This window comes from Zonotrichia albicollis, chromosome 3 (genome assembly GCF_047830755.1).
Source record: "Zonotrichia albicollis isolate bZonAlb1 chromosome 3, bZonAlb1.hap1, whole genome shotgun sequence".
Classification (NCBI taxonomy): domain Eukaryota; kingdom Metazoa; phylum Chordata; class Aves; order Passeriformes; family Passerellidae; genus Zonotrichia; species Zonotrichia albicollis.
This window is the reverse complement of record NC_133821.1, coordinates 37082891-37110779: the sequence shown is the minus strand read 5'-3', so window position 1 is coordinate 37110779 and position 27889 is coordinate 37082891. Positions and strand designations below refer to the sequence as shown.

General features: G+C 39.9%; 2 protein-coding genes across 15 annotated transcripts in view; one reads left to right on the top strand and one right to left on the bottom strand.

Annotated features, from left to right (window-relative positions):
• Positions 1-135: 135 nt before the first annotated feature.
• Positions 136-27656, top strand: PREPL (prolyl endopeptidase like). 13 transcript variants are annotated; one of them, XM_026791102.2, is made up of 15 exons: positions 136-271; positions 598-879; positions 2295-2495; positions 2990-3056; positions 3692-3895; positions 5958-6081; positions 8350-8566; positions 9141-9326; positions 10824-11027; positions 11764-11939; positions 13335-13551; positions 13740-13889; positions 14834-14960; positions 15822-15928; positions 16754-18148. In XM_026791102.2, the coding sequence occupies exons 2-15, from the start codon at positions 661-663 to the stop codon at positions 16832-16834; spliced, it is 2280 nt and encodes a 759-aa protein (XP_026646903.2). In that variant the 5' UTR covers positions 136-271; positions 598-660; the 3' UTR covers positions 16835-18148. The 13 variants fall into 13 exon arrangements, with proteins under 13 accessions (XP_026646903.2, XP_074393279.1, XP_074393278.1 ...); XM_074537178.1 differs by having other exon boundaries at positions 139-271; positions 648-879; XM_074537177.1 differs by lacking the exon at positions 136-271 and adding an exon at positions 411-542 and having other exon boundaries at positions 648-879.
• SLC3A1 (solute carrier family 3 member 1) overlaps positions 10857-27889 on the bottom strand; it is a 29926-nt gene continuing 12893 nt past the window's right edge. For both annotated transcript variants that reach the window (XM_014264400.3, XM_026791107.2), the window contains exons 5-11: positions 26853-26978; positions 24747-24866; positions 23940-24064; positions 22602-22800; positions 21726-21872; positions 19546-19662; positions 10857-18756 (exon numbers count right to left, since the gene is read on the bottom strand). In XM_014264400.3, coding sequence (XP_014119875.1) covers positions 18316-18756; positions 19546-19662; positions 21726-21872; positions 22602-22800; positions 23940-24064; positions 24747-24866; positions 26853-26978 — 1275 coding nt within the window. In that variant the 3' untranslated portion in view covers positions 10857-18315. The remainder of the gene's footprint in view (positions 18757-19545; positions 19663-21725; positions 21873-22601; positions 22801-23939; positions 24065-24746; positions 24867-26852; positions 26979-27889) is intronic.

Here is a 27889-nt window from a genome sequence, read left to right as displayed (position 1 = left end):
GGCGCTGCTGAAGCGCCCTGCCGCCATCTTAGTGACGGGCAGCGCCCCCGGGAGCGCTGCCGCCTGCCCGGCCGGCCGGTGTCTGATCCCGGCAAGCCCGGCCCGGCGGCAGCGGAAGCGGCGGCAGCGCCACGGCGAGTCCTTGCGCGGGCGGACGGGCGGGCAGCGCCGGCGGGGAGCGGGGCCGCGTCGGGTCCGGCCGGACACGGGGGACCCGTCTCTGCAGTGCTCCTGCGAACGGGATTCGGCTGCTTCTGCCCCGGGAGAGAGCGTGGGTTTGGTGTTACATGATGGGGAACTGAGGGGGGACGACTTCTCCAAACTTTCCCAGTGTTCTGTCCTTCAGCGTTTGGACGTGCGCGGTTGCAGCTCCCCTTCCCCGCATAGTTTCATTGGAGTTATTTGGGCCGCCCGGAATGTTCAGGTTGAAATGTGGGCGCCAGTTGTTAAAAGACAAAGTTTTACTTATTCTCATTTGATTTACCTAGTGAATCAGTCACATCTCTTTGGAAGAGGAAGTTTACGCTATGTCTATTTCCTCTGTATGTATGTATATTTACACCTGCTGTTTACTTTATGTATATTTCACACGCACAGTGTAAATGATCGGCGGTTCAGGATTTTCAGAAATTTCACAAATGTTTCAGAATTTTTCACGAAATGAAGGCTAGGATGTGCTGCGCTGGACTGCGGAATCTTCTCCAAGGGCTGAGCTTCAGTGCCAAGTACTACTCTAAGCATAACTCTCCTCAAACAGTGTGTCTTTTCAGTAAAATTGCTCCAAAAAAGTGCCACATCCTGGGCTGTTCAAAAAGCACATGCACCCACAGGACTGCACCACCTGGAAGCATCCTGCCATGCAGATTCTTTTCCTGCAAGGTATGCTGTTAAATACAGGCCTAATACCAGCAGCCACCTTGGCACATCTGATAAGGGATCTAGTCATACTTTTTAAATGTTGAAGAAATATGTATTTCCCACAGAATTTTAAGCAGAGGAATAAAGTCCAGGATATCAGTTACATTCAAGGGCATGTACCATTGTTCAGCTTTCCTATGCTGTTTTGACATAAAGCTGCATTTTGGTTGGTTTTCCAGCTATTGTAATTTTGAAAAAATTGGTATCTTCCAGACTTAGGTAAAGCGTCAGGAGAAAACTGCAGTGAGAGATCAGCTAGTGTAGAGGCAAAGTGTCCAAACTGATTATACCAGATTGTGACCTGTCTCAAAAAACACTTGACTTTCCTGTGCTGACCAGTAAGGTCATGGTTTCCATCATATTAAAATAGAGCACTCTCAGTTCTCAGCAATTATATGTTTTATGTTCATAGGGAGTTTGGTTACTGAAGTAGATGGTTTCCCTTCAGAGTCAACTTGGAATATTCAAATTTGGTTCTTATGTGTTTCTGAAGACAAACTAGGAACAAACCAACATTCCTTAATGGAAAGTGGGGACAGGATATGAAGCACAGGCTGCTTTTTAAGCTTAGACACATTCAAATCATATATGGAATGTTATAAAATGCTACTTTGTGTGGTCTGTGCAGTATTAGGTAGTGTAATATAAGTTGTGAAGCTTACTACTTGATCAAATGAGATTTCACAGCATGCAAGAGGAAGTGGCATTGTTCTAGCAGTTTTAACACACTTTTAACATTTTTTACAATAGAGGACAGCTTTGTTGGCAGTGAGGTAGCAGTAATCATCTCACATTTCATGGAAAACCAGATCCTTAAACTTATTCCTGATAAAATTCTTGTGGAACCCATATCAGTTCACTTCATTCTGCACCTTATGAATATATTAACACTTCTGAGGAGGTGGAGCAAAACCTGAATGAGCTGCTGGGACTCTGAGGTACAGGGACAGCGGTGTGGATGCTGTTGTCTAGGAAAGGAAATGAGAAATTACACTCAAAAGACAGGACATTATGAAAGAAAGCTGTGAAGAAGGAAAAATAATAGAATTCCATAAAAAGTAAAACCTAGTTCTAGAACAGGAACAAACGTATTTACTTCTAATCTATTAAGAGCATATATTAATATTGCCCTAAATTTTGGAGGGAAGACCTCAATGTGTCGAGTAAAACACGTTTCACAGTACCTCCCCAAAGATCAGGAAGAGTTAAAATAAAACACATACCAACTACTGTTTGTTATTTTTTTTTACTGTCATATACTTTTGTAATCACACAAAGGTGATTTTGGGCCTGTGGCTCAGGGGATATCACCTCAGTGTATTCAGATTGGTGTGCAGAGTGCTGGCTTATAGCCATTGTTGTCTTTCCTTACTTAGCAGGAAGGAACAAAAGTCCTTTCCAAAAGGAAGCAAAATACATCCATGGTAACTTCAGAACTTTTGCACAAGAGCCTTCTGAAATCAGAGCAAAAAAACTGGAATAACATTTCACCAAGATACAAAGCTATGACAAAGAGGATCAGAGAAAAACTGGAAGAATTGCACAACATGTATACACTCAATTCAAGAAGCCCAAGGGTAAGTGGCAAACAATACAAACATTTCCCATCACTGAATACAATAAAAGACAGTGAAGCTGTTCCTGCTATAAAATGCTGGTTTACTCATTTTTTTTTACAGTAGAAATTTTGAATATTTTAATAGTTGTGCATAGTAACAGTTTGTGTTTAGAACAGCTTATACTTGTTATAGCAGTGAATTTACCTTAATTTCTCCATAGGCAAAAGCAAGTAATGATAAAATAATCATCTGACTTTTGGATAAAGAATACACAACATTGTAAGTTGCAAGAGCAGTTGCAGGTGATCTGAACCTTCTGTGAAATTTAGAGCAGGTAGAGGTAGTTAAGTACCCTAACTGAAAAAAACCTTTCTGATGTGTGCAATTCCTTCTTCAGTATGGAATATATGTTCTGTCATTTGTTACACTTCTGCTGTACAGAAAAAATACTATGTAGGGATTCAAAGGAAATTGTATGCTGGACTTGAAATACTTTTCTTTGTATTGAACAGATAAGGTTTGGAGAAAATGTGTACTTTGAAGAGAATGGCTGCATATTTCTTGCAAAAGCAGATGATGGTAAGGGATTCTCTTCCTAATAGGGTAGGATTCTTTACAAAGGTATATATGTATCACTTAGTGTTCTTTTCTTGCATTAATGCTTAACTTGTCTGTTTCTTAACTAAAAATACTTCTATACAATTCTGTACTAGAGTAATAATTTTAGAATCCTGCATCTGAAAATGTGAGGTAAAGAGAGTTAGAGAATAGTATATATATTGATACTAAGGCAAGTTGCTGGAGAGAAAAGAGATAAGACACTTCTTTGCAGAGCCCTAACTTAACATTTTGAAGAAAGGAAAAGAACATCCATGCTTTTTTATTTCTGAAAGGAGATGAATTTTAAATTTTATTTATTAAAAACAACCACGCTTTAGCTATCTGAGCTTTAAAATTCAATAGGTTTAGCAGAAGCCAAGATCTACACTTTTGAAATATTTTTAATAATAACTACAGGACTTTTTTCCTTGGAACTGTAATTTTTTGTTTATTTTTATAAAGTGCATTTGCAGATATCTTGCAAGACAGGTATTTGTTGAATGTTTGTGAATATTGCAGACAGATTTGTTAAATACAGACATTAAAAATCACCATTCATTTTGACAGTGTTTTAATTACAGTATTTTTTGCTATCTCTTTTTCCTATGTAATAGGTGAGGGAAATGCTAAGATTTTATTCAGTATTGAAGATCTTGGCTTTTCTGATGCCTTTATTCAACGGATCAGAATTTCAGCCGATCAGAGATACATGGCCATCAGCTTAAAAAGTGAAAATTCTGAAGAGGCAACCTGCATTATTATGAAACTTGGTAATCTTCCTGTAGTGGAAAAAGTAATTCCAAGTGTATTTAGCTTTGGTAAGTCATTTATAAATATCCTGTCGATCACACAAGCTTTCAGCATAACATCTTTTTTTAGTTTAAAGATAATAATTTATTTTTTTTATATGAAGGCAACATTTAATCCTTATAAATGTTGAATTTTTTCTTATGGTTTCTTTAATGCTGCATGATTACAGGCTGTCTGATATGGATGAAAGGGACTGCTTCCTGAATACAAGTTGTCCTTCATTGCAAAAGCATTTATACACATTACAACAGTCATAATTTTTTCCATGGAATCCAATATGCTATATTCAAAATATAGTCATGTGACAGTTTGTCATATAAAGATGGTTTTGAGGGATGTTCTAGTTGGTAAACCCTTGCAGATACAACTGAAGTCACTGGTCACTGTAAACAGTTAGCTTTGTTTGAAAAGTGTGGAAGTACTACCTACTAGTGAGTATGGGCTGGAATTTCAACTGGAATCCACAATGTGGGTCACACTGCAGAGCCCAGAGAAGTCAGCCAGGCCTTGAATCAATTCCTTCAGAATAGATTACAGAGCTTTACATTGCTGTTAAAAGAAGCAGAGGTAAATGGAAGTAAATGGGAAAACATTCTTTTTTTATAGTCTGTTAAAGAATATAGCAATAAGAGTATGTTAGTATGTATACAGTGTATGTATACAATGTATACATCTTGTACTTTGAATTATATTGCTAGATGTCATCAAGTATATCTAGTGCAGTAAGCAATTTGCCTGGGCAGAGCAAAAAAAATAAAATTCCATGTAAAACTTCCTTGTTAAAAAAAATGAGGAGTAGCAAGAATTTAGTGTTGTGTTTCCACACTGAAGATTATAATACCTGTTGAAAAATAAACGTGCAAATTTGCCAATGACATTTTACAACATACTTGGTTTGAACATCTATCTAGGTTGATCCAGAAGAACCAGTACAGTTAAGAGACCAACATCCTGTTGCCTAGATAGGTGTGACAGGTAATAAGAGTACAAAAGATGACTCTCAGAATGGTAAATTCTGTAAAAGGTAAAGGTAAGGCAAGGTGTGTAAAAGTAACCTGTAAAGGTAAGTCAGGTGTGAGTGAGGTACAGCAGTAGTGCAATGAAGCAAAGAGGTGCCTCAATCATGAGCAAAAGAATTAGGTCTTAAAACCATTTGCAAAGTTTGAGTTTGTATTGAGTGATATAAAATAGCAGGGAGACGGACAAAAGCTCCTGAAAATTTACACCTTGATTTTTCTATAGGCTAGGCTATAGAAAAGTCTAGACTTGCCCTCCAAAGGCTTGTCTTCATAGTGAGTCCTCAGCCACCTGTGCACTTTGGAGCCACCTTGCTGTTCAGAAAGCAAAGTGTTTGTGTTATTTGGTGTTATGAATTCCTCGGGGTTTGTACTGAAAATCAGTATTTATGCATAGGACACATACAGCAGCTTTTAAAAGCACATGTGTTAAACATCATTCTGTTGGCTGTAGGAGCAGCAGAGATGGCAGGAATGTGGCTGGATCAGGCAGAATAACTTCAGAATAACAAGGGCCCTGTATTTATGCCTTTCTATGTTGGTGAACACATACACAAGCATAGAAAAGTGGAGAATTTTTATCTCAGCAGTACCCATGGGGCACATGCATCATCTCTTTTCTCTAAATGGCTTGTGTGCAGTCACATGCAGCAGTGCAGAGCTTATGATGTCTTTATTGTCTTGCTGACTCCATGTAAACCAGTTTTTCTCTGCTGTTCTAAACAGCCACGTTTCCTATTTTCCTGTTACCTCCAGAACCCACACAGAGTCAACAGCTTCCTGTTACTGGGCCCTGCAATATTGACCTCGGCTTTTTTTTGCTTTTTTTTCAATGCATTATGAGATTCTTGTTCTGTGGTATTCAGAGAAAATATGGAAAAACCTTTTGGCTCTTACCTCAGTCCCCACAGGATGCACAAGTGCTGTCCTCAGTTCCACGCCACCTGCAACCCACCCTTTGCAGCACTGGGTCCAGGGTCCATGGAAGTATCATCTTCTCTCAGTAATATCATCTTCTTTCTGAATTTGATATGCATTTTTCTTTTTTTTCCAGAATGGGCTGCAAATGATGTTCTGTATTACACAGCTCAGAAGAACCTTAAATGCCAGAATGTATTCATGACCACTTTCACTTACCAGAAACTAACTAAGTTAGTTTATACAGAACAAGATGCAAGGTAATACATACCGAAAATATAACAAGTCCTTTACATATTTTAAATTATTTTATATGTAAAATATAGCTGGTTTGGAAAACAAAGTGTTCTGTATTATATTTCAAATAGTGAAATGCATTTTTGTGTTCTACGGTCAGTAGTGTCTTATACAGCCTGAGAATGTGCTCTGTTCTCCTTTTGATATGTGATCAACAGAGATTAAACTTTCCTCTTCTTACCTCATGAGTTCAGCTGAGTTTATAAATGTCAAGGTCACTCTCAGGTCAGGGTGTCCTTTAATGAATGTGTGACAGTTTCATACAGGGTAAATCAGACCGTGGATTTCATTTTGTTTTCTTTGCTATTGATGTCTGATACATCTTTTAAAAAAAATACATAAGTTCAGGCTAATCCTTGCTCTGGGTAATGGATGAGCAAAATCATTACAACATTCCAAGAGACAGAACTATTGTTGACTGAATACCCTCTCAATAACCTTTCTTTAAGCAGTGGTTTAGGAAGACAAGAAGGCTCTTTGCTAAATTGAGCATAGAACTAGCTTTTCAGCATTGTAGCACATGGTATATTTATACAGCATTGCATAAATATTTGTGATTATTCTTAATTCAAGTTACATATTCAGTAAAGAAATGCCTATTATACTTTCATCAGAAAAAAAAAAAGAAAACAAAAAAATCTGCAATGGAGATGGAATAAATAAGATCTTATTTTTCCAGCTGCATTTGATGCATCGTTTTGGAAAATCAAGTTGCACTGACCTGGCACTTCCCCACAGGGAAACTGTTGGCATAATTCTGAAGGTCACAGTCATTACAGTAGATCTACTAGAAACTTACTCTAAAGGTTCATGTGCTATTGCAGCTCATAGCTGAACTCCTTCATTGGAGATGGCAAGACATTCTTTTGTATTGCCATTGAGCACTTCTGTTCTGTATCTCACCAGCGCTTCTAGTTGCAATCCAACCTTTTTTTAGAAGCTGAAAATTTCTTTTTTTTTTTAAGCTATAAAGATTTTTTAAAAAGTAATATCAAGGTCATAATCCTTGGGGAGAAGTGTAATATGCATTTCAGCTCACCCTTTTAGAGGCAGGATCAACAGAGCTGAACTCTTGGAACTTCTACTGAATGCAGTGCCACATTCTTGCCAATTCATGGGTATTAGACAGGCAGGAGGCTGATTTTTCTTGCAAACTTTAGCTCTCCCCCTCTGCGCCTGTCCTAAAGATGTCAAGAGGGTGCAATTAGAAAAAACAATACTACCAAAAAAATTTGAGATCCTCCACCTGCAAATAATTAAAGGCACTGAAAATACTATCTAAAGCATCCTTTTCTTCACCAGTCAAATGCTCTGAATCCTAGAGAGATCATCATTGCAGCCATGCATCTGATGTGTGTGATGCAGATTATGGTACTCAACCCTACATTTTCTTGATGGAATCTGGATCCTGGTGTTGGACAGTTTTGCTTTTAGAGACATCCAGTCAAAATGGCAAAGAGACTGTTCTGATCCAAGATGTGACATTCCAGTTAATTCAGATGACTCACAGAAATTTGAATCTGAATTTCAGCCTGAACTTTTCTACTATTAGCATCCAGGCACTGTTTATCACTCTGCTTTCTGTTTCTAGATTTCAGACAGATTTAAATCCAGTATGTAGTTTCTAGTTTCTTAGTTCCAAAACCAGTGCCTAGTTTTATATCACTCCAACACTGTCCACCTTGCCTCATATAAGTCTCTGTGCTTTTTTTTCTTTCTAAACAGTACTTTTTCTCATATTTGCTTCAGACAGTTAGGTCAGTAGCACATAGACATTTTATGAATTTATTTTTTAATAGCTCTTTTGTAATTGCTGTTCCCACATGATGTCATTTATTATTTAAACTATCCATTACCACTTTTTTAAATTTTAAATAGGGTTACAAGCCAAATAAAACATTTTGATTGAATTTTAAAGCCTGTATGCATAAACCAGCTTCCAGTCTAGCTCAATGATACAAAAACCTGGATTTAGCTGGACAACAACTAAACTGCTTTCCTTTCAGATTTCAGGTTTCACACACAAGATTGAAGGGTTTTAAATCCCAGTGTAAATCCAGCAGAAGTGGGTCTGGGAGCCAAGTAGCCTGAAATTTCTCCAGTCTGCTTACAGAAATGTTTTTTCTTACCTTGCAGATGGAAGCCCATGATTCTGAAACAACTGATGTATTTTAAAATACTGATAAAATTTAAGATTTTATTTTCTTTTTTTTTTCAACGATTCCCTACAGATTCTTTGTAGACCTTTATTGCACAAAAGACAGGCGTTTTCTCACTATCAACAGCAACAGCAAGACAACCTCAGAAGTTTGGCTGGTTGACTGCAGACATCCCTTTGAGTCACCTGCTCTTGTACAAGCACGAACCACGGGGCTCATGTACCACGTTGAGCACAGGAAGGACCAGTTGTACATTCTTACTACATATGGAGAACCTGCAGAATATAAGGCAATTTTGACTGATAATTGCATTCATAGGATTAATTTAGATACCTATTGCAGGTCATATAGAAATAGTAAGGTTGGCTTTTAATGCTGTTCATCGCAGCTTACTGAAATAAATTAAGAGAGAGAGCTGCATGGATTAAAAAGACTGATAGTGCTGCATGGAGTGTCACCTGTAGGAGGCCAGTTTTATCCTAACTCCTTTGACAGCATCAAGAAATGACTGTGCTTCAACAGTCTTTTCCCCTGTACCAAAATTTAAGTTGGTGATCTCAGTTTGTGTAATCAAACACACCTACAACTGTGCTGGCCATACTGAAAGCACTTATTGTATCACAGTCTTCTGTAGAGTACTCTTTGAGACTTTGTCTTCTCCAAATGTTACTGTATTGTTCTTCCATTTTGCCTAAGTAAAGGGAGATTAAAAATCTCCGGTTTTAGACAGGCAAACACCCCAAATACAAATAAGTATTTTTTGCAAGAAAAATGTATGAGATCACCTATAAGTCTGTACCTCTCATTTGTAACTCCTAGTACATTTCAGTAATACAAGGTTTTTGGTTTTGTTTTTTTTATAGTTGATGAAGGCACCAGTAGCTTCCAGAGGCAAGGAGAACTGGCAGTTAGTTTATGCACTGGAAAGGAAAACCAAGCTAGTAGACTTTGAGATGTTCAGTGATGACTGTATTATGTTCCTGAAGAACGCTGGTCATCTTTACTTAAATGTGATTTCCTTTGTTTCACACTCAGTTCAGTCGATAAAGGTACGTTTTAGCTTGGTTTAAGCGTTTAAGCAGCATAATATTTTTCCAGCTTTTTTTTTTTTTTGGCATAACATCCTGAAAGCAAAGATAAATTCCAAAAGCAAAAAGCGGTTTGGAAACTATTAATACTGGCAATTTCATCGTTATGACTAATTGTATTACCTGTGGCTGTTCTTCAGGATTTGATGTAGTGGCTTATTGCAGTATTTAGAAAGTTAAAAAGTAGCTATCCTGTGAGCCACTTCTTTCTTCAACAGATTACAGTCAAGCTCTTCACAATACAGCTGATTTCTAATGTAAACAGGACTTAGTTCCCTAAATGCTCTACTGAGTTTTACTGAGCCTTTTTTTGCCTACACTCCTTGGTGTAAGCAAGGCCCCTCCCACAGGAGAAAGAAATCGGAAATCATACTTGTTCAGAAAACAAGTATGGACCCATAATACATAAACAAGCTGTCCCATAATAAATGGGAAGAGTTGATACTGCAGTACAATTGGTGCAAAGGATTTGCTTCCATTCTCTAGTTATTAAATACCTGCTTAATTCTCTAGTTATTAAATACCTGATTAAAAACAAAGTGACTTAAGGCAAATCTAATTTCTGAAGACCATTCAGGTGAAATATTTAATTGATTTGTTTACCTGAAGAATAACAGTCTGAGCAACTCACAAGTTTATTGCAACAAGCTGCCAATGCTGCTCTCTATAAAACTGCTACAGAAAAAGGTTTTTGACAAAGTACACTGTATGGTCTCCAAAATCTTCAATTTTTTAAAATAGCCGTAGTTTATTTATTCAGAAAGGGCCTGCAGTTACTCAGGAGAACTTGGACTTCTGCTGCCTTTTCAGAAGCCTCTAGCAACCTAACCCAAGTAAGTAATGGTCTGGCAGAGGGTTTGGCTATGTCCCTGCTGCTCTCAAAGAATGAATCTTGATTTCTTTCATTTTTAGCAGAGTTAAAAACCTTAAATATAATAACAGTAAGTATCTGAGGGTGAATGTGCCAGGAAAAGGTTTTGTTCTTCACAATGGCTGGCACTAGGAACAAAGTTAAGAGGCAGGGGTTTTCAGTGGCTTAGCATTACTGAGCTAACTCACAGTAAAAGCATAATAGCTGACATGGACTTGGCTGTATAACGTGTTGAAGTAGAACTGGAAATGCCAGGAAAAATAGGATCTAAAAAATAAAACTGATGCACAATCATTTCAAATGTTTTCTTTTTAAAAGTCTGCACTAATACCCATTTTAAACTGAATTTGAATTTATTTTTTGTTTTTAATTAATTGTCCAACTTTATCCAATGGTTTTGGGAGAAAAGTTCACCAGTCTTTCACTTCTTGACTATTTCGTTATTGGATTTAAATGAAATACAGATTGTGCTACATACAAACTAAGACAATTAGTTAATATCCAAAGTCTTTTACTCTGAAGGACAAATGAAGCAAAATTTGCAGAAGCAGTGTAAGGGTCTCACTTGAAATGCCATGTTTTCTCAGCTACCTACGTGGGCCTGTGAATTTGAATTGGAATCTCATCCTGAACATACCACCAGCACCTGCTATTTTCAGCTCTCCTCCCCAGTACACCCCCCTAAGCGTTTTGCATATTCATTTAAAGAAAATAATCTCATTGAGCAAGCTGTGCAAGAGGTACCAATTATTACGAATTGTCACACTACACGTTTACTAGCTAAAAGCAAGGTAAGATTTTTCAGTCTTTTTCCCATTCCTTTTATTCTTTCCTTCCTCCCCACCCATTTAAAGAAAGTGCATTTGGCAGGGAGCAGAGATTAAAAAATGTAAAGAGCAGTTGGTGCTATAGTTATTAAACAGTGGGTGTTTTCTTCAGTGCTACAGAGAAGAACAAGAAAGAGTCGTGATTTTTTTTTCCATTAACCTGGGTATTCCACAGGAGATAACAGCACACGATGAGTCAAGAAGCTTAGTATAAGTGAGAATTGCTAGTTGATGTAATGGTATTGTGCTCCACATGATAAGTGAAAAAGGTGCCAGCTGTTGAAAAGAACACCCCACAACCAGCTGCACAGTGCAGATCAGGAAAGGAAAGTTTTAACAGCCTCAGTTTAAAAATTTGCAGATGTTAATAAAGAGTTTGTACTGTGGTAAGTGGTAAACTCTATTCTAATAACATATATTCTTGGTGTTAAAGGGGGAAGGAAGACTTGGGTGCTTTGGTATTTTAAAAACTCCTCAGGTGTTGCACTTAAATGAATTTATACTCTGCATCTGTAAGCCCACACAGCAGAGGTTCAGTCTCAAGCTTTATTTTTCAAGAGTGCTTTGTACACTCTAAGTGAAAAAAAATTACTGTAATCAAAAAAACACATTTTAAAATAAATAATTGAAGTTTTCATTGCCATGTGTCATTGAGATTTCTGCAATGTCCCTTATTGTAAAACTACTCCTTCTTTTCCAGGATGAAACTTTGGTGCCAATTACAGTTTTTCATAATAAGAATTCTAAAGAACTACACAGGAGACCACTTCTAGTTCATGTATATGGAGCTTATGGCTTAGATTTGAACATGAGCTTTAAAGAGGAGAAGCTGATGTTAATTGAAGAGGGTTGGATATTAGCATATTGCCATGTTAGGTAAGTCAAATATAAAATTGAAATAAGATTTTATTTTGCAGGATACACAGGTACTTGCTCATGTACAACAGAGGATGCACCAATTTTTTTTTTTTTTGTGTGTACCTCTACCCAATTATTCATATTTTCTTAGATTTTTTTTATTTAGGTAGTTTTTAAATTTACCTCGGGAAAACAACACAAAAGCACACTACATTTTAGGTTTCCTAAATCTACATGATGGCTGTATGTACCTTTTAATCTTTTCAAGTCTCATTACTTCTTGTCTCATCTTTGCTCAAGAAAAAATTTGGTGAGATGCTGAAATTGCCATGACATGTTATCTCCCTCTCCTTCTGAGAGCATTGTGTGCTAATGCTCAGTCTGTGTCTTCTGAAAGCCATTTACATTCCACAGCAACAACTCAGCATTTAACCTGCAGCCCTTATTCTTTTATTGGCTAAATCATCTGTCTCCAGTTTAGCTACAAATCTACCAGTTTTATCAAACTGCAGTGCACAACAGGCTTCAAATTTTTTTCAGTAGCTAAGGAAGATAACAAAAGAACCACTTCAGAGAGGGGAGGCAAGGGGAGGAATGAGTAATTGTTGGAAATACCAGTCCCAAAACAAATTCAGCAAATATATTCAGTCTGCTGTACTCAGTGGCAAGCATTGTGCTGTTCTTCCTCACACCCCACTAAGAATCTTAAGATGCAGGTCAGTCCTACATGAAGATGGATTTGTCATCCAAAGATGGCAAGCTAATCAAATAATCCATTTTAAACTTGAAACCAGAAGAAAAAGCTTCAGGTGGCTTAGAACCAAAATTGTGGTTGCATAGAAAGAGGTATAAATTATTTTTATAATTCTATACTACAAAACATAACATTTCAAGTAGCATTTGAAATTCACAGATTAGGGGGGGAGAAAAAACCCAAACCAAACTTTCTAACAGTCTCAGAATTTAAGCTAAGTGGAAGACAAATCCCAAGAGTCTGGTGTGGAGCTCAGAAATACTATTCTACTGTTTTTATTAAGTAATAGTGTTAGTAATGGAAGTATTGGAAATATTTTTGTAGTTTGCTGTATACAAAGATAATGTTATCTGATTTTGTATTGCCTACAATGAAAATGTCATTTCCTAAAGTGTTGTTTTTCCTGTGGATTCCAGGACACAAGCACATGTGCCATTCTACAGTTAGTATTTTCACCAGTCATCATGACTGGATTTATTTTACCTTCATGTTTTCTCTTTTAGCCATAAAGAAGGGTAAAGGCAAAAGCAGAGAAGAGTTAATTGGGAAAGCAAACTGTGATATGCCACTCTGTGGCTGCTGCTGTTCTTTGGTTATCTGAAGCTATGTCATGTAATGTTTTCTGAAGAGACTCCAACTTGAATTGCATTAAATTTCAGGGGTGGAGGAGAGCAGGGCCTTAGCTGGCACAGAGATGGATGTCAGCATAACAAACTCAAAGGTCTCCACGACCTCAGGGCTTGCATCAGGCTGCTGCACCAAGAGGGATTTTCTCAGCCCAAGCACACGGCCCTGGCAGCTGCCAGTGCGGGGGGAGTTCTGGCTGGAGCCCTGTGCAACGCTGACCCAGCCCTGCTCAGAGCCGTGGTGTTACAGGTGAGCTGCTGCAGACCTTCTACAGTCATAACATTGTACTGTGTTATCTGTGCTGTTGTACCACTTTCAGAATTGGAAACATTCCAGTTCAAAGCTCACTCTCCTCCTTTGTTTGAGAACGTCTTGACTCAGATATTCAAGGTCCTCTGTCCTATTTGCCAACTTTTTTTTTTTTAATGACTTCCAAGGCTCCTTTCGTAGATGTTCTAAATACAATGATGAAAACTCATCTCCCACTGACAATTGAGGAACAAGAAGAATGGGGAAATCCATTAGAAGATGAAAAGTGTATGAAGTATATCAAAAGCTATTGCCCATACCAGAATATTAAGCCACAGGTAAAACTATGTTTTCTGTGCAGAATACTTCAGGCATAAAGTGTAGTGGTTTATAAGAAAACCAGAAGTAGATCACTGAAAATTTTAGAAAACCTCCAATATAAATTATTTCAGTAATAATCTTAACAATGGCTGGAGTCACAAGTGACTACTGAAATTAACCCAATGCCTTCTCCTAAAGGATATAAATTTCCAAACTTGCTTTTGTTTTAGGACTTTCAGGAAATAATAGATTATTGTGTAGCAAGTCTCAATATGCAAAATGCCTTCTTTTGTGGGAGTTTTGACATTCTCCTGTGCTTTGCTGGCTTTTTTGCAGACACAGGAGGAAGGAGGTTTCCACTGGAGGTATTTTCCACTGATGGAAACTACCTCCACCTGAGGTACTTTCCAGTGGAGGTGGGGTTATTTTCTACTGATTTAATACCTTTGAAGAGGTATTCAAACAAACACTGAAAGGGAAGAGGACCTATAGCTTTGACATTGTCATCTCAAGGGAAATCTCTTTTATGACGGTGTGTTAGCTGTGTTGTGCAGCTTCATTAAGTAAAATTCTTACTATTTAAAAACCAACATCTTGGCAGAAAGATTGCAAAAATAAACTTCAACTATTGTTCTAAGGTAAACTATTCCATGATTATTACTCCGTTTTTTTTCTTTTTTTGCAATCATCAGCAAGCAGACAGGCATCAGGCCTTTACCAGTGGGAAGAGGATGTTTTTATGACCTTTTGCAAGTAGATTATGCCCAACTGTGAAGTCATTTTTCAAACCAAAATACTTTTTGCAGTTAGAGTGATAAAACTCTTAGAAAACATGAAGTAATTATGAAATAGATGAGTTCTTAAATAAACCCTAACAAGTTGTATAATAAGAGAAAAATGTGCTACTGTTTGAGAAAGACCAGTTGTCAAGTGTTTGACTGGTTTTGGTTTTTGATCTCAGTGCTATCCATCAGTTTTTATCACGGCGTATGAAAATGATGAACGGGTACCACTGACAGGAATTTTACAGTATGTTCAGAAACTCAGGAAGGCTGCACTAGATCATGCCAGCAGAACAAGTAAGAAAGGTAAGGATAAGAATATCACAGATAAGTGGAGTTAACCAAAATTTAATAGTCATGTAAATTAAAGACCACAGAGGTTGACTCCTCCTTAAATGAATTCAAACACAATCCCATATCACCAGCTCCACAGCAGACTCAGAACACTCTCTGAGATGCAAAACCAAAGACTGGAAGCCTGTCGGGGGGCTCACTCTTTCCCAGGCTTCCACATGGGGCAGTTGTTGGATAGTGCAGAGTGAACCCACATTGTCACTCCACTGCTGACAGGGCCAGGCTGCAGTTCTCAGCAACCCTTGGAGAAAAATCTTACTTTTGCTGCTATACAAAAACCTATTTTTCTCACTTTGTTAAGCTGCAGATCCTTAGTCCAAGCTAGAGTGACAACAAGGCCAAGGCACAGGTGCTTTTATACCTGAAACTTACCCTAGCTCTGGGAGTTTCCAGCAAAAGGTACATTCAGGATTGACAAATTTCTTGTACCATCCAGTCTGGGGAGAGGCTTTTACCTTCATTACCAGAAGAGATCTTGGATAACCTTTTTTACATTTCATGATGCCCTGTCTCTGAGCAGCACAACTGCAGTGGTTGAGAAACTGCAGCCGGTGCTGCAGTTGCTGTTGTGCTCTTTGTGCAGGAAGAAAAGAGCATATCTTTCCAAAAATACTCAGAGAGAACAACACACTAAATAGGTTAATATTTTCCAAATATGCAGTTATTAGAAATACAAATAATTCATTCAGAAAGCCCCTCTACAATCCTCTTTTTCTTAAGGAATAATAGAAATTCTGTCAGGACAAGAAGGAGAACTATCCTTAAACAATTCACATACCCACTTAATTTTTTCCTTGTCCATTCAATGTAAAGTGATCATCAGCTTCATTGTTCCAGGAAATTGGATTCCTAATATCATCCTAGATGTCCAGGCAAATGGCAGTCATTGTGATTCATCCTGGGAGCACTCACTGAATGAGGTATGGTCCCTTTACTGCACAGCTCCATAACATGGTGCAGGGGATATTCCCCCTCAAGGAATATGTCAGCCTCAGTAGCTGGGCAGACATTGAATGTATGGTTAAACTATAAAGAAAAACTGCTAGAGCAACTGCTGATTTTACATATATATATGTAATTTTAAAACCCAGCAATCTTTATATATAATTGTATCTATTTTTAAACATATATATATACTTTTACAGATATAAAAAAGAGTGACAGAGTCAGATTATTGAAATAGCCTTAAAATAGTGTTCAATTCCCACTGTAATGTGCTAGGAGATTTGAATGAAAGGTTCCAAGTTGTGCAAAACATCATTCCAGTAGGAAGAGTCTTGCTCTGTAGAGTATTAAGTGCTTGAAACTGTCATAGTATTTACTCCTATCTTCCTCATTGTGTAAAACATACATGATGGGCTGGATCTTTACATTTTGAAATGCATGATCTGTGCTATCAAAGCTATTACAGTTAGCTTTCAAGAATTTGCACTTTTTACAAGCATGCTTGTTAAAAGCAAAATGTTGCCGAGACCAAACATATTTTTACTGATGTCTCAGACTGTCACAGTTGGATACTAATTTTATTACTCTTAATTTTAACAAATCCTAGAAAATGTTAATTTGGTGGTGGTGGCAGTTATTCCCAAGAGGAATTCTTTTAGGAAAAGCTCCATGCTGTCTTGGGACAAGGTATTTCTAAGCATTGTATAGAAAAGGAAGATTACTAGAATAGTTGCACAAGAGCCTGAATGTTTAGAGTGCAAAGAACTTTACTTTGTAATAAAATATTTTCATTATTTTAGGTTGCAAGACACCTTGCTTTTCTGAACAGAGAACTTGAGGAAGTGTGCCATCCCCAACATCACAGCAAATCCTGCAAATAATTCCTAAACACACTGACCACCTGAGAAACTTAGGGTCAGATTTGGATGTGTATGGAAAGCAAGAGATCCGTTTCCAGAGGATCTCTCCTCTCAGATCTCTGCTTTATGGGCACAAGCACACAGAGCTGGGTGTGGCACTGCCTTACAAAAATGCAGACCAAGACCTGGAATTCTGCCCTGCCAGGCGGTGCAGAAGCAGCTGCCAGCAGAAATGAGTTTGTGCAGCAGCTCTGTTCACGTGAGCCAGCAGAGCAGCAGCACACAGAGCCCCACAGGAGAGCCACAGGCTCCGGGCACAGCCTTCCTGTCCAGGGCACAGCTCACACAAGGCAGCAGAACTCCTCCAAAGCATCTGGCATTCGAGTCTCACTGCTTCCAGGACTAATCCCCATACACAGGGGATGGGGGTTGCTGCCCTCTCTCTGCACAGCAGCCATGGTGTACTGATCATGTGGTGGGACTAAGCAAACTGCAAAGAAAAGCACTCTCAAGAACAGGAATTTTAGCAGAACTCTGATCTGAATACATTAAAAATCTTTCAGTTCCCTTACCTAGCATGGTAATCTTAAGAATGAGGTGCCAAATCCCTCAGGAGGACAAGATCAATGTGTCAGAAGATGCCAGAGTATTTCCAGAGGGTAAAACTAAAGCAGCCTAATTCATGGCTTAGCTGCCCTCTGAGCAAGGCACAAGTCTGCTGGGCCTTGCTTGTTGAAAGGGATGTGTGGTGCACACCCAGGGCCACATCAACCTCTGCAGGTGCAAACCAGAGCACCTGTGCTCACATTCAGTAGGGTTGGTTCCGCTGCTTCCTCTGAACTAAAGTACACACCCCTCACCTCAGCCTTAGGGCAGGAAGAGAAATGAGAGAATGCAAACATATTCTAACTCAGCGAGGAAGGGGAGAATCAACTGGAAATGCAGTCAGGAGTGTGGAACTAGACATTAGCTACATTTTGTTCTTTTTCTTACTAACTGAGGATAATCAGAGTTACTAGATTTGAGAGAAGAGGTGAAACATCACAACAGTATACACCAGTCCTGCTTGTGTTCCCCTGTTTTAACAAATATAAGGCTATCCCTTTGGAATAATTTTTACAAATCTGCAGACTTCTAAAGAGTTACAGTGAACTGCCACAGGCTTGGGATTCCACAGGAGCACTTGGACACCAGCAACTTCCAGGGTCAGCAGGCAGAAAGCAGCCATTCTCTCTCCTCCCAAAAACACATGCTTAAACAGGACAGTTTTTAGAACAGGTTTACTTTTCTTTTCCACACATCCTAAGGGGGAGTTGATACCATTATTTTTCCTTTTCATCACAAATACAGATAGGAGACAATTATGTATCTGATTTTTCAGGACATTTATTTTGTATACAAATAACATTCTAAAAGCTGAAGAAAATGGAGCATTTTTAGCATTTCCCTGAAGCTAGTATCTTCTAAATTAATATGAAAGCACGGGTATTCTACTCCTCTACTTAACAGTTCACGTAGAGTAAATTGAGGGCCTTGGAATAACAAGCTTTTTCTGCCACAAAACACTTCCCTTGAAAAGCTTCCATAGTATGAACAGGCTTTGCTGTTTTATATTGTAGGACCAGGCCTTCTCCCATTTCAGTTTTAATTAGTTTGGTATTGACCACTTTGCCAGCATTGCTAAAATGAGTACTGAGTCTCACTACAGCTTCGGAGGGAAGGTTAGGGACTCTGGCCTGCAGGTCTGTTGTTGCCTCCTGGCCGAAGTTGAGCACCATCATGAAGACTCTGTCCATCCCGTCCAGCTCCCTGACGTACACGAACACGTCACTGTCATTCCAGACGTGGCACAGCCACCCTCGGTTCAAGGGCAGCTCCTCGTTCCGCAGCACAGTCAGGGCTCTGTACAAACCCAGGCTTGAGTTGGACCAGGCGCTCTGGACCTGCAAGAGTCAGCACCAGAGGGTCAGCTCTTGGTCTGAGGGAGGAACCACAGCTCCCTTCTCACACCACCCAGGCTGCTGGGAATTCCGTGCTGACAATTACCCCTCTTCAAATCTGTCTGCAAATGCCACTGAAAGTCTGCTTCTTCTGTGCACTTCTTGGCACGTGTGGAGCGGCAGTCACAGAGTTTATTAAGCATAACATTTCCCCAGCACTAAAGCGATTGCTTCCTCCCCCAGCTTCCTTTCAGTACTGTTGGTTCAGGAGAAAACCACAGCCATTCAGAGCTTGACACTGAATCTTTTTCATTGAGTCCAGTCTACTGCAGTCACTGGGTTTATTTCACATTTTCTATTTCTGCTATCGTAGATTTTTTTTCTGCCTTCAATTTTGGGCAGCACTGTAGGTCAGCAAAATCTGTTTGATTCACTGCTCTACTTATGTTAGAGTCAGTCTATGTCAAGTTCTTGTTACAAAACCAGTGCTTTCTATAGCAATAGAAATGGGGGAAAAGAGACCAGTTTTCAATTTATCATCAAAAGGATTAAAAGGATGTTTAATCATCAACATCATAATTGTAGTTACTCTGCTTAAATGAATGTAGATGAAGTAGGCTCCTTGTTGTGCAAGGATTTTCTTTTCTAATAAAACTGGTGAGGATTCAGTGCCTTTTTTTTGCCGTGACTTTGTTCCTGCTACCAATGCTCGCTACTAAAAGGAAGCCAGAGCAAAATAGATACATTAAAATATTTTGAGACCATTAGTTTGTTACACATGTAGATACCTACCTCCACATTTACACTTTGGTAGTCAGAGTTAACAGGTAACCAGCTGCTGTTGCCTTCAGTAAAACCAGCATTAGCTTTTCCATCCCACTGCATGGGGGATTTCTCTGGGAGGGTTGCCTAGAAAATAGAAGGGATGATTAGCATAATAAAAATTATTCTTTGAATAGCATGTTCTCACCTCTCCCAAATTATCTCCCTTTCAGTATTGCTTTCTTTGGTTTAAGTTAAAAATAATGAGGATGTAATTGTGGTCCAAATCTAAGGAGAAAATGAACCAAGACAGTTCCTGAAATGGAAGGGAGGGGATCATCTCAGATACAGCATTGCTGGGTAAAACGTGGAATTCCCGAATGACTCTTACTAGAGTTGTCATCCTTTGCAACAGATGGTTGGATAAAAGTTTACTGATGGCAGCCAAGATATTCTGATAAATATCTAGACATGCAGAGAGTGAATATGTGAGGTAATGAGTCCTTAGAAGAGATGTCATTAAAATAACAGTAAACAACAAGTAATTGCTGTTCAGTGACTGTTATTTTCTAAGTATTGCACTTTTCACCCCAGAACTCTTCAAGCTTACATTTGCAAGGGGTACAATTTTGACAGGACTGTTTGTGTTAGAAAGGTAAAATTATTATTTCCAAGTGCAAAACTATTGAAAACTGGCTTTTAGCTGATTAAAAAGTGTTGATGTAGAAAAAGTCTGAAGTTCTCATTTTGAAGAATTCAGAAAAATTCTGAAAAAGCTTCCTCATTGTTACTGAAGAGCTGCCAAAAGATCTGACACTTAAATTTAATAATATAAGAGGGCATAAAATATTTTGCACATACTTTGAGTGTTTGTTTTCCATGAAAACTGTTTTTCATATAAAGGACACTTTTCAATACAATCTGTCAGAGCAGCAGCCTAACAAAAGAAATTGTCACTTTGCTTTGTGACATTATAAATAATGGGTTTCTCCTTTTTAGCATATTCTGAAAAGCAGGGAAAAAAATCCTAAGTTTTCAACACTGGTAACACTGCCTCTCATCTTTACCTCTTTCAGTCTCCTCAAGTGTTTGAAGTGCTGGGACTAAAGCCTGTATAATCCTGAGCAAATACTCTCCATTTTCCTAAGACACCCATTAATCAGGGAGCCTTCCTCTCCAGCCTGAGTGAAGGGTGGGTTTGCATTTGTTCCAAAGCCCTGAGCCACAGGGTAGCCACTAAAAGAGAGTGAACCCTGAGGAGCTCAGGGTGAGCCACTTTTCTCAAGAGAATCACTCTTGTCAGCAGTAATCAGCAGCAGCAAGAAAATGCAGAAGATGCTTTGACCTAGGGTTTTCTCAGAGGAAATTATTTCCTTTTAAATCAGAGAATCACTTCCCCATATCTGAATCAGACAAATCTGGAGACGATCCTGTGCTTTAAGTACCTCTTTCCCTTTGATACAAAGCTAGCCAATGCCATGTCTAACACTGCCAGCAGCTGCCTCATTCCCTAACAGGCTTTCCACAGGAAAAGCAGCATCTGCCATAGGACCATGTTCTCATGGTGCTCAAATACGGCCAGGAGAGGCAGAGATGAGCTGCTCCCTTTTGGGACAGACTGTGCATGATGACCAAAAGCCACTTCTGCTTGCCACCAGGCAGCCTTCCCTTCGTGCAGATCCCTTTTTCTGAGCTTGGGCACACTCATGACAGCCATGGCAGGGACAGAATCAGAACCCCAATTTCCTTTAAATAACAGCCAGGAAATAATGGACTCTGGCATGATGATGATGATGATGATGATGATGAGGGCACTTCCATGGGAGGAAGGAGACAGCTCAGTTATCTTCCCTTGTGTGTCTACAGCACCTCTCCTAAGCCCTGGCCGGGCCCAGAGCTGGCACGTGCTGTCCCTTCTGCTGAAGCACCACTGCTGGAAACCATGCAAGACTGATCCGGAGAAAGACAGAAATCAGCATCCATAAACTGAAGCCTACCAGTTCAGACACACATCCAGGCCTTGGTTCTGGTCTCTGGCCTGGCCATTTCCACATGCTGTACAGAGGTTTGCCATGAGGAACATGGAAAACCTTTTAAGCAGTGAGAATGACTGGGTTTGGTTAGCAAAACAAAAGTTCTTGTGTTTTTGAGTGTTCTGTTACTTGGAACTAAACAACAACAGGACCAGAGTTTACATGGTCTTCACTTACATTTTCTGATGCAATGTTCTCCATGCCTATTTCTTCACCATAGTAAGTTACAGGAGTGCCAGGGAGGGTTAAAAGCAGCATGTTCATGACATTGATGTACTCCTTCCCAATCCGAGTTGAAATCCGAGCAGCATTAGGACTTCCAACCTGAAGAAAATGTCATTCTGTTAAACACAGATTACAAAATTTCATGCATATGTGAAACTGATTAACTAATTTAACGAGGTGGTAAATGTTTTGGGTTTTTTTCTTTCCCTTCCAGGGCTGTGAGGTACCTTGATGCCATTACAAACTTCTGTTCCAAAAGATTTAATACACAGAAGTCCTGCCAGCAGCACATAAGGCAGAAGTGAGGAAGAGATAACAAATAACAACTGTCCCTGCTTACGGTTCTCTGCTATTTTCTCTGCTGTGTGAGGACTGCTCTGCTTGCTTTGAAAAGATCCTTTGCACATTCCCAACATGCTTCCTAGGAAAAAGAGGAGCAATGTTTTAAGTTAACTGCTCTCCAAAGCCTGCTCCTCTCTGCCCTGGCCCCGGGCGGGTTCCAGAATCCATTGCAGTGAGTCAGTTTATGGTCAAGATAATTATCCCAATTCCATTTTCACTGGTGGTTTAGCCATTGGAGACACTGAGGGAGAGGCATGATCATAAATTCCCATCTGTCATCCTTGCAAGGGGAGTGGAACTGTTACTGAAGGGCAGCAGAGCCGGACAGTGCCAAGCACTCCAACTGCAGCAGCTGAGAGTTTTCACAAGCTCAGCCAGGGCCCAGGCTGCTGCTGATCCCAGTGAAATCAGAGTGTGTGTGTGTGTGTGGTTTCTGTCCCCTACAGGAACAAGCCCTTCCTATGAGAGTTGGTCTAGAACTCTTACTGCCCAGTTTGGCCATTTTCCTGCAGGCATGTTTTGCATCCACGAGTTGACAGCTTCGGAAACACTGTTGCCTGATAGATTTTTCATGTTAATTAGGTTGAAATTGAAGGGAAAATCTGCTTCTTGGATAAAAGTCGTTCCATAATACATCATTGTTGCTTCAATATCTTCCTTTTCATCATCATCAGAACCCATAAATCTACAAAGAAGTACACAAATAGCTTTTTTGGCTCATTTTTGGTTACACAGAACACAATAAAGCTAGAAATGGTTGGACACAGAGCATTAAGAATTATGGTCACTTCCCTCTCCCCATCAAAAAAAGATTAAAATGGTAAGGCAGACAAGCAATCAAGGAGCAGTACTCCTGGGAAATTGCGGGAGAAAAATCTAAAGGAGTCAACACAAGGCTGAAGTATCTGACTGAGGTTTTATCTTTCTGAATCCATGTCCACACACTCCATTCCAGCAATTTCCATGCTTTCCTTCAGAGCAGAGGGCCTGGGGGTCCCTCAAGCTGCCCCTGCAGGCGGCTCAGGGCAGCCTGGGCTGCATTAGGGCAGTGCTGCCACAAGTGAGGGCAGTAATCCTTCCCTCAGTCTGCCACTAGGGCCATTGGGGACTGAAACATCTCCCCCAGGAGCAAAGGCTGCAGGTGGGGCTGATTATCCTGGGGAAGGGAAGCCTCAGGGGGATCTCATCCATGAACTGCAGAGGGTGCAGAGGTGACAGAGCCAGGCTCTTTTCAGGGGTGCCCAGAGCCAGGGCCACAGGCAATGGGCACAAACTGAAACACAGGACAGGTGTTTCCCTGTGAACATCAGGAAACTCCCACCAGTCAGGGTGGCTGAGCCCTGGCATGGGCTTTTCAGGGAGGTTGTAGAGTCTCCATTACTGGAAATGTTCAAAAGCCATCTGGACAAGTTCCTGGGCAACTGGCTCCAGGTGGCCCTAAAAAGCAGGGGATTTGGATCAGAGAACCTCAGGAGGTCCTTTCCAAATTCAACCTTTCTGTGAGTTTAACACTCTCTGACTGTGTGTCTCACTTGAACTGCATCATTAAAACTAAAGAATAAATCAGTCACAGGGTTGATAAATTAGTATCTCTGTGACTAGAATGTTTTCCTTTTCTGCTCTTTATACCTTTATAAAGTCCACGGATGGAGCAGAGGTAACAGAGCCAATTCCTTTCTGCATACACTGGGGAAGAGACAGTACAGCCTCTGCACTGGAGGATTTGCATTTCTGTGGCATATTATGTTCATAAAAAAAAAAACATTTTCTTGCTAGCAAGAGGGAGATGAATATTAGAAAGGACTGGCCAGCTGTGCTGGTTACCTGTATCTGCCAGGCTCTCTGCTGAACTCATCCATGGTGTGACGGAAGCCACGGACGATGTCATGCAAACCAACTTGGGTGGTGGTGTAGTCATGGTAGAGCTGGGAATAGGCTGTGATACTCTCCTGAAAGCAGGGTAGAGTACTTCACATTAGTTCACCAATGTTCTAGGTTTCACAATTCTCCAAATTCTCCCCATTCTTTCCTGAGGCAGGGCACCAGTTAATGAATTTTTACTGAAATGAGTTCAGCATGCTAACACCAACAGCACAGAGCTGAGGACTGATAATTCTGGATCCCATTCTTCAGCAGGGAAAGCCCAGCCACAGCACTGACCAACAGAGCCCATCTGGAGCAGGGAGCACAGCATGAGCAGGGAGCACAGCATGAGCTGTGGCCTCAGACCAGGCTGCAAAGATGGGCAGTGCCTTGACAGAGTAACACACACCTGATATCACCACCTTGGAGCTGGCCAGCTGCCTGTGACCCCCAGCTCCACACAAGTCTCTTAGTGCTGGCACTACCTGGCAACATCACCAAGTTCACTATCAGAGCAAAAGCAAGTAACATAAACAGCAGTGAATGTGTTTAATCACCTCTCATTGTGCCACATGGCCTGTACCAGTGGTTTTTAGTTATGCTCCCGTTCTTACTGGGGCTCCCTGGTGGTGAATGCTCTTTGTGCAGAGGGCCCGGGACCCACCCGCCTCCCAAGGCTGACAATTAAGACCCAAAAGAGTCAAAGCAGGCACTCTTGCCTCCAAAGGAAAAGCAGGAAAGAAAGTAAAGACACGACATAAACATTACTCCGTTCTGAGACTTGTTCACTGGAGGCTCATCCCGGAGATGTGTTGCTTCTAAGAGAAATTTAACAGTGCCAAAACTAAGTCCATCAACTCCTTTGCCGAGCCAAAATTTGATAATGTCCTAGATAAAAGCAAAAATTGAAAAGTCTGAGTAAGCCCACTCCATTTAAAATAGTATACTCTTAAAAAGAAAACTAAACTTGGAAGGAGGTGTTAATACATAACAATTCATTTTTTGATTTGTACTTCAAATTTTTCTAGAAGCTAAAGTGAATCATGTTGATCTAAGGTCAAATTAATAGCTAAATAAAATATGTCTTACTATTTCATTCCTACAAAAAAAAAAAAAAAGACTGGTCTCTAACTTCTCCCATAATTCAGGAGACCAAAGCCAGGGCATGGCTCACTAAAAACAGTTTCTAATCTCATCCCTCCACACAACTGGGCTCATGCTAAGTGACGTTGTTGATGAACACTCATGTCATGGCTGCACACAATTAGAACACATTGATTCAAATATGCAGGAATATATTGTTCAGCACAAACCTTGTGCCACCAGTTTTATTTTACACAATAGAGCTCTTAAAACATTTGTTCTCTCTTACCTGACTGATAAATTTTTTTCAGACTTATTTGTTGATTCGCAAGAATATAAGAAATTATTATCCAACAATTACAAATGCTACTGATTTCAAATTTCACTATCAAATTCCAATGTTAGTCACTACTAGTAAAATTATATCCTACTTCACTAATTATATTACTACAGTTTTAATTGCCCCAGTTTTAACAAAAAACTCTAAAGTTCAGTCCCTCTTGAGCGGTTTCTGCAAAGTCCTTTTAGTTGTGATACTTGTCTTCATCAGAGGAAAAAACCATTTTATATATATTTTTTTAAAAAGTCTATTGACTTGCCTTTTGTAAACAAATGAAGTACACTTGTCTGAACAGGCTGGAGTAGAACCAGTGCACACTCAAGCTGTACAGATTTTTGTTGGGCAGATAAAAACTGCCTCACTGCACTTTATCATGGCACCGTTCTGAAAGCAGCAGCTCTCAATACAGTGTCTGTCCAATACCGAATCTACCCAAAAATGTCCATGCCTATACCTGTGCTCAGCACAAAAGCAAACCCGGGTATCACACTGCAAACATCAAGCACTGATGTGTCTCTCACTGGCACCAATCTGCATCTATTTACACATGAGAGCCACAACATGCTGGTTGCCCACTTTGGCTCTTCTTGGGTGCCCTTGTGCTGCTGAACCAAAGACTCCAGCTTCTCTGCAGAAGTCCATTTGCATTCTGCTCAGTCCTCCTAACCTTCTGCAACACGATTTAGAATTAAAACACTAGACAAAAATTATTCTTTAACATGATGCTCACACACATTTACCAAAGCTTGGTGTTACCAGGACAAACTTCCCAGCTTTCAAGTATTCTTTTTTTTCACAGGAAATGCTGGAGTTTCAGTAGTTCTCATTGTGTGCCTGAGTTAAAAGGTGTGACCAGAAGCGTTTTGTCTCTTCGAGCTCACCAGTACCCTCGTGGTGAGGGGAGAGGCCAGCAGAGACCCTCCCAGCAGGAGCGGGCAGCAACAGAGCAAAGCGGCAAACGCTTACAGGTTCAATTAAACACATGAAGTGGCTGTACTACCTGCTGAGGGATAACTTAGAGAAAGGGGAAAAAGAAGCAGCAGCTGTCCTGCTCCCCATATTCAGGCCTACATCCCCATATTTTAATGAGTTCCACATTGTCAGCTAGGAAACAGTGCAGACAGCAATGAGATTCCATCGGAGCAGCACCATCACCACCACTCTCACTGGGAAAAGAAAACACTCATTTTCCCCCTAGAAAGTCATGAGACACGTGGACAGATCGAAACTCGCTATCTCCCCCTTATCAACAAGCCCAGGCATTCCTTGTAATTCAAATCAGCATCGCCTCTGCTTTCCCGAGAATGCAAACATCTCTCTGCTAAACAAGGTGCCATCCCTCCGTTTGGCTGGCTAATTAACAACTCTTTGTATCAACAGAGATAAAAAACTTCTCTGCACTTGCAAGAGCTGCTCTGGGTGGGCTCAGCACCTGGGGGCTCCACACTTACATGGATTTCCTGCTGGACAGCTGCGTTGCGAAAATTCAAGTCTGGCTGCTCCTTCCCAAACTGATGGAAATAGCATTGCTTTCTCACGTCGTCAAACTCCCAGCTGGAATTCCCAAAGACACTCACCTGCTCAGCCAAGGGAGAGAGACAATCAGAACTACTAACTTAACAAACATTTCCTCCTGTGCATCCATTAAAATGTGGGGCATTACAAGCACAAAATGCCTAACCAGTGGACCACATTTTGAACAGATTTTGGTAGTTATGATTTTAATTTCTTTTTGCCACACAGCTGCTCTCCTTTTAGTTGTGCTTTACCACACCTATTTCTTGTTCAGTATTGTAGATTTTGAAATTTTTTTATTAAGTTAACTTTCATTGGGAAATATCTGGAATAGAGGGGGAAACATGCGTGGGAACATTTATTTTGCAATTACTTCTCCTAAAACTTATTTAAAATAGCTTTGGTTAACTTAGAGCTTTCTACAATTTAGTATTATCCCCTTGAAGGGTCAACAACAGTCAGCAAGTTAAAAATGTTAAACTTTATCACCATCTCTCTAATAAAAGATTCCAAAAGCTAAGATAGTTCTTAAGACTCTTAAGTTTAAAGAGAAATTGTACAAATTGGTACAAAGTATTAATTCTACCTGGAGTTTTTAGAATATACAAGCTCCTAATCATGCACCCACTGGCTCTAATCTAAAATAAATCTATTTGAAACAGGCAATGCACTTTCTGGCCTGAGCACTTTCCAAAAAAAAAGGACAAATGCCAAGACCACATTGTTTTGTTGCAACCAGCTATGACTTCAGAATACCTGACACAGTTTCTAGAACAGAATACCCATACACAGAAGGAACAACTTGTGCCCAACCATTTTTTTGTGTGTGTGTGTGTGTTTATTTAATGAACGAAGATTTAACACTGAGGTGAAGAAACAAAAGTAATTTTTAAAATTTCACTTTAAGTAAGAACTTTTCAAGTGATCTCCCAACCTGGTTTTAATCGTAATCTGCACTAACTCATGTGTAACA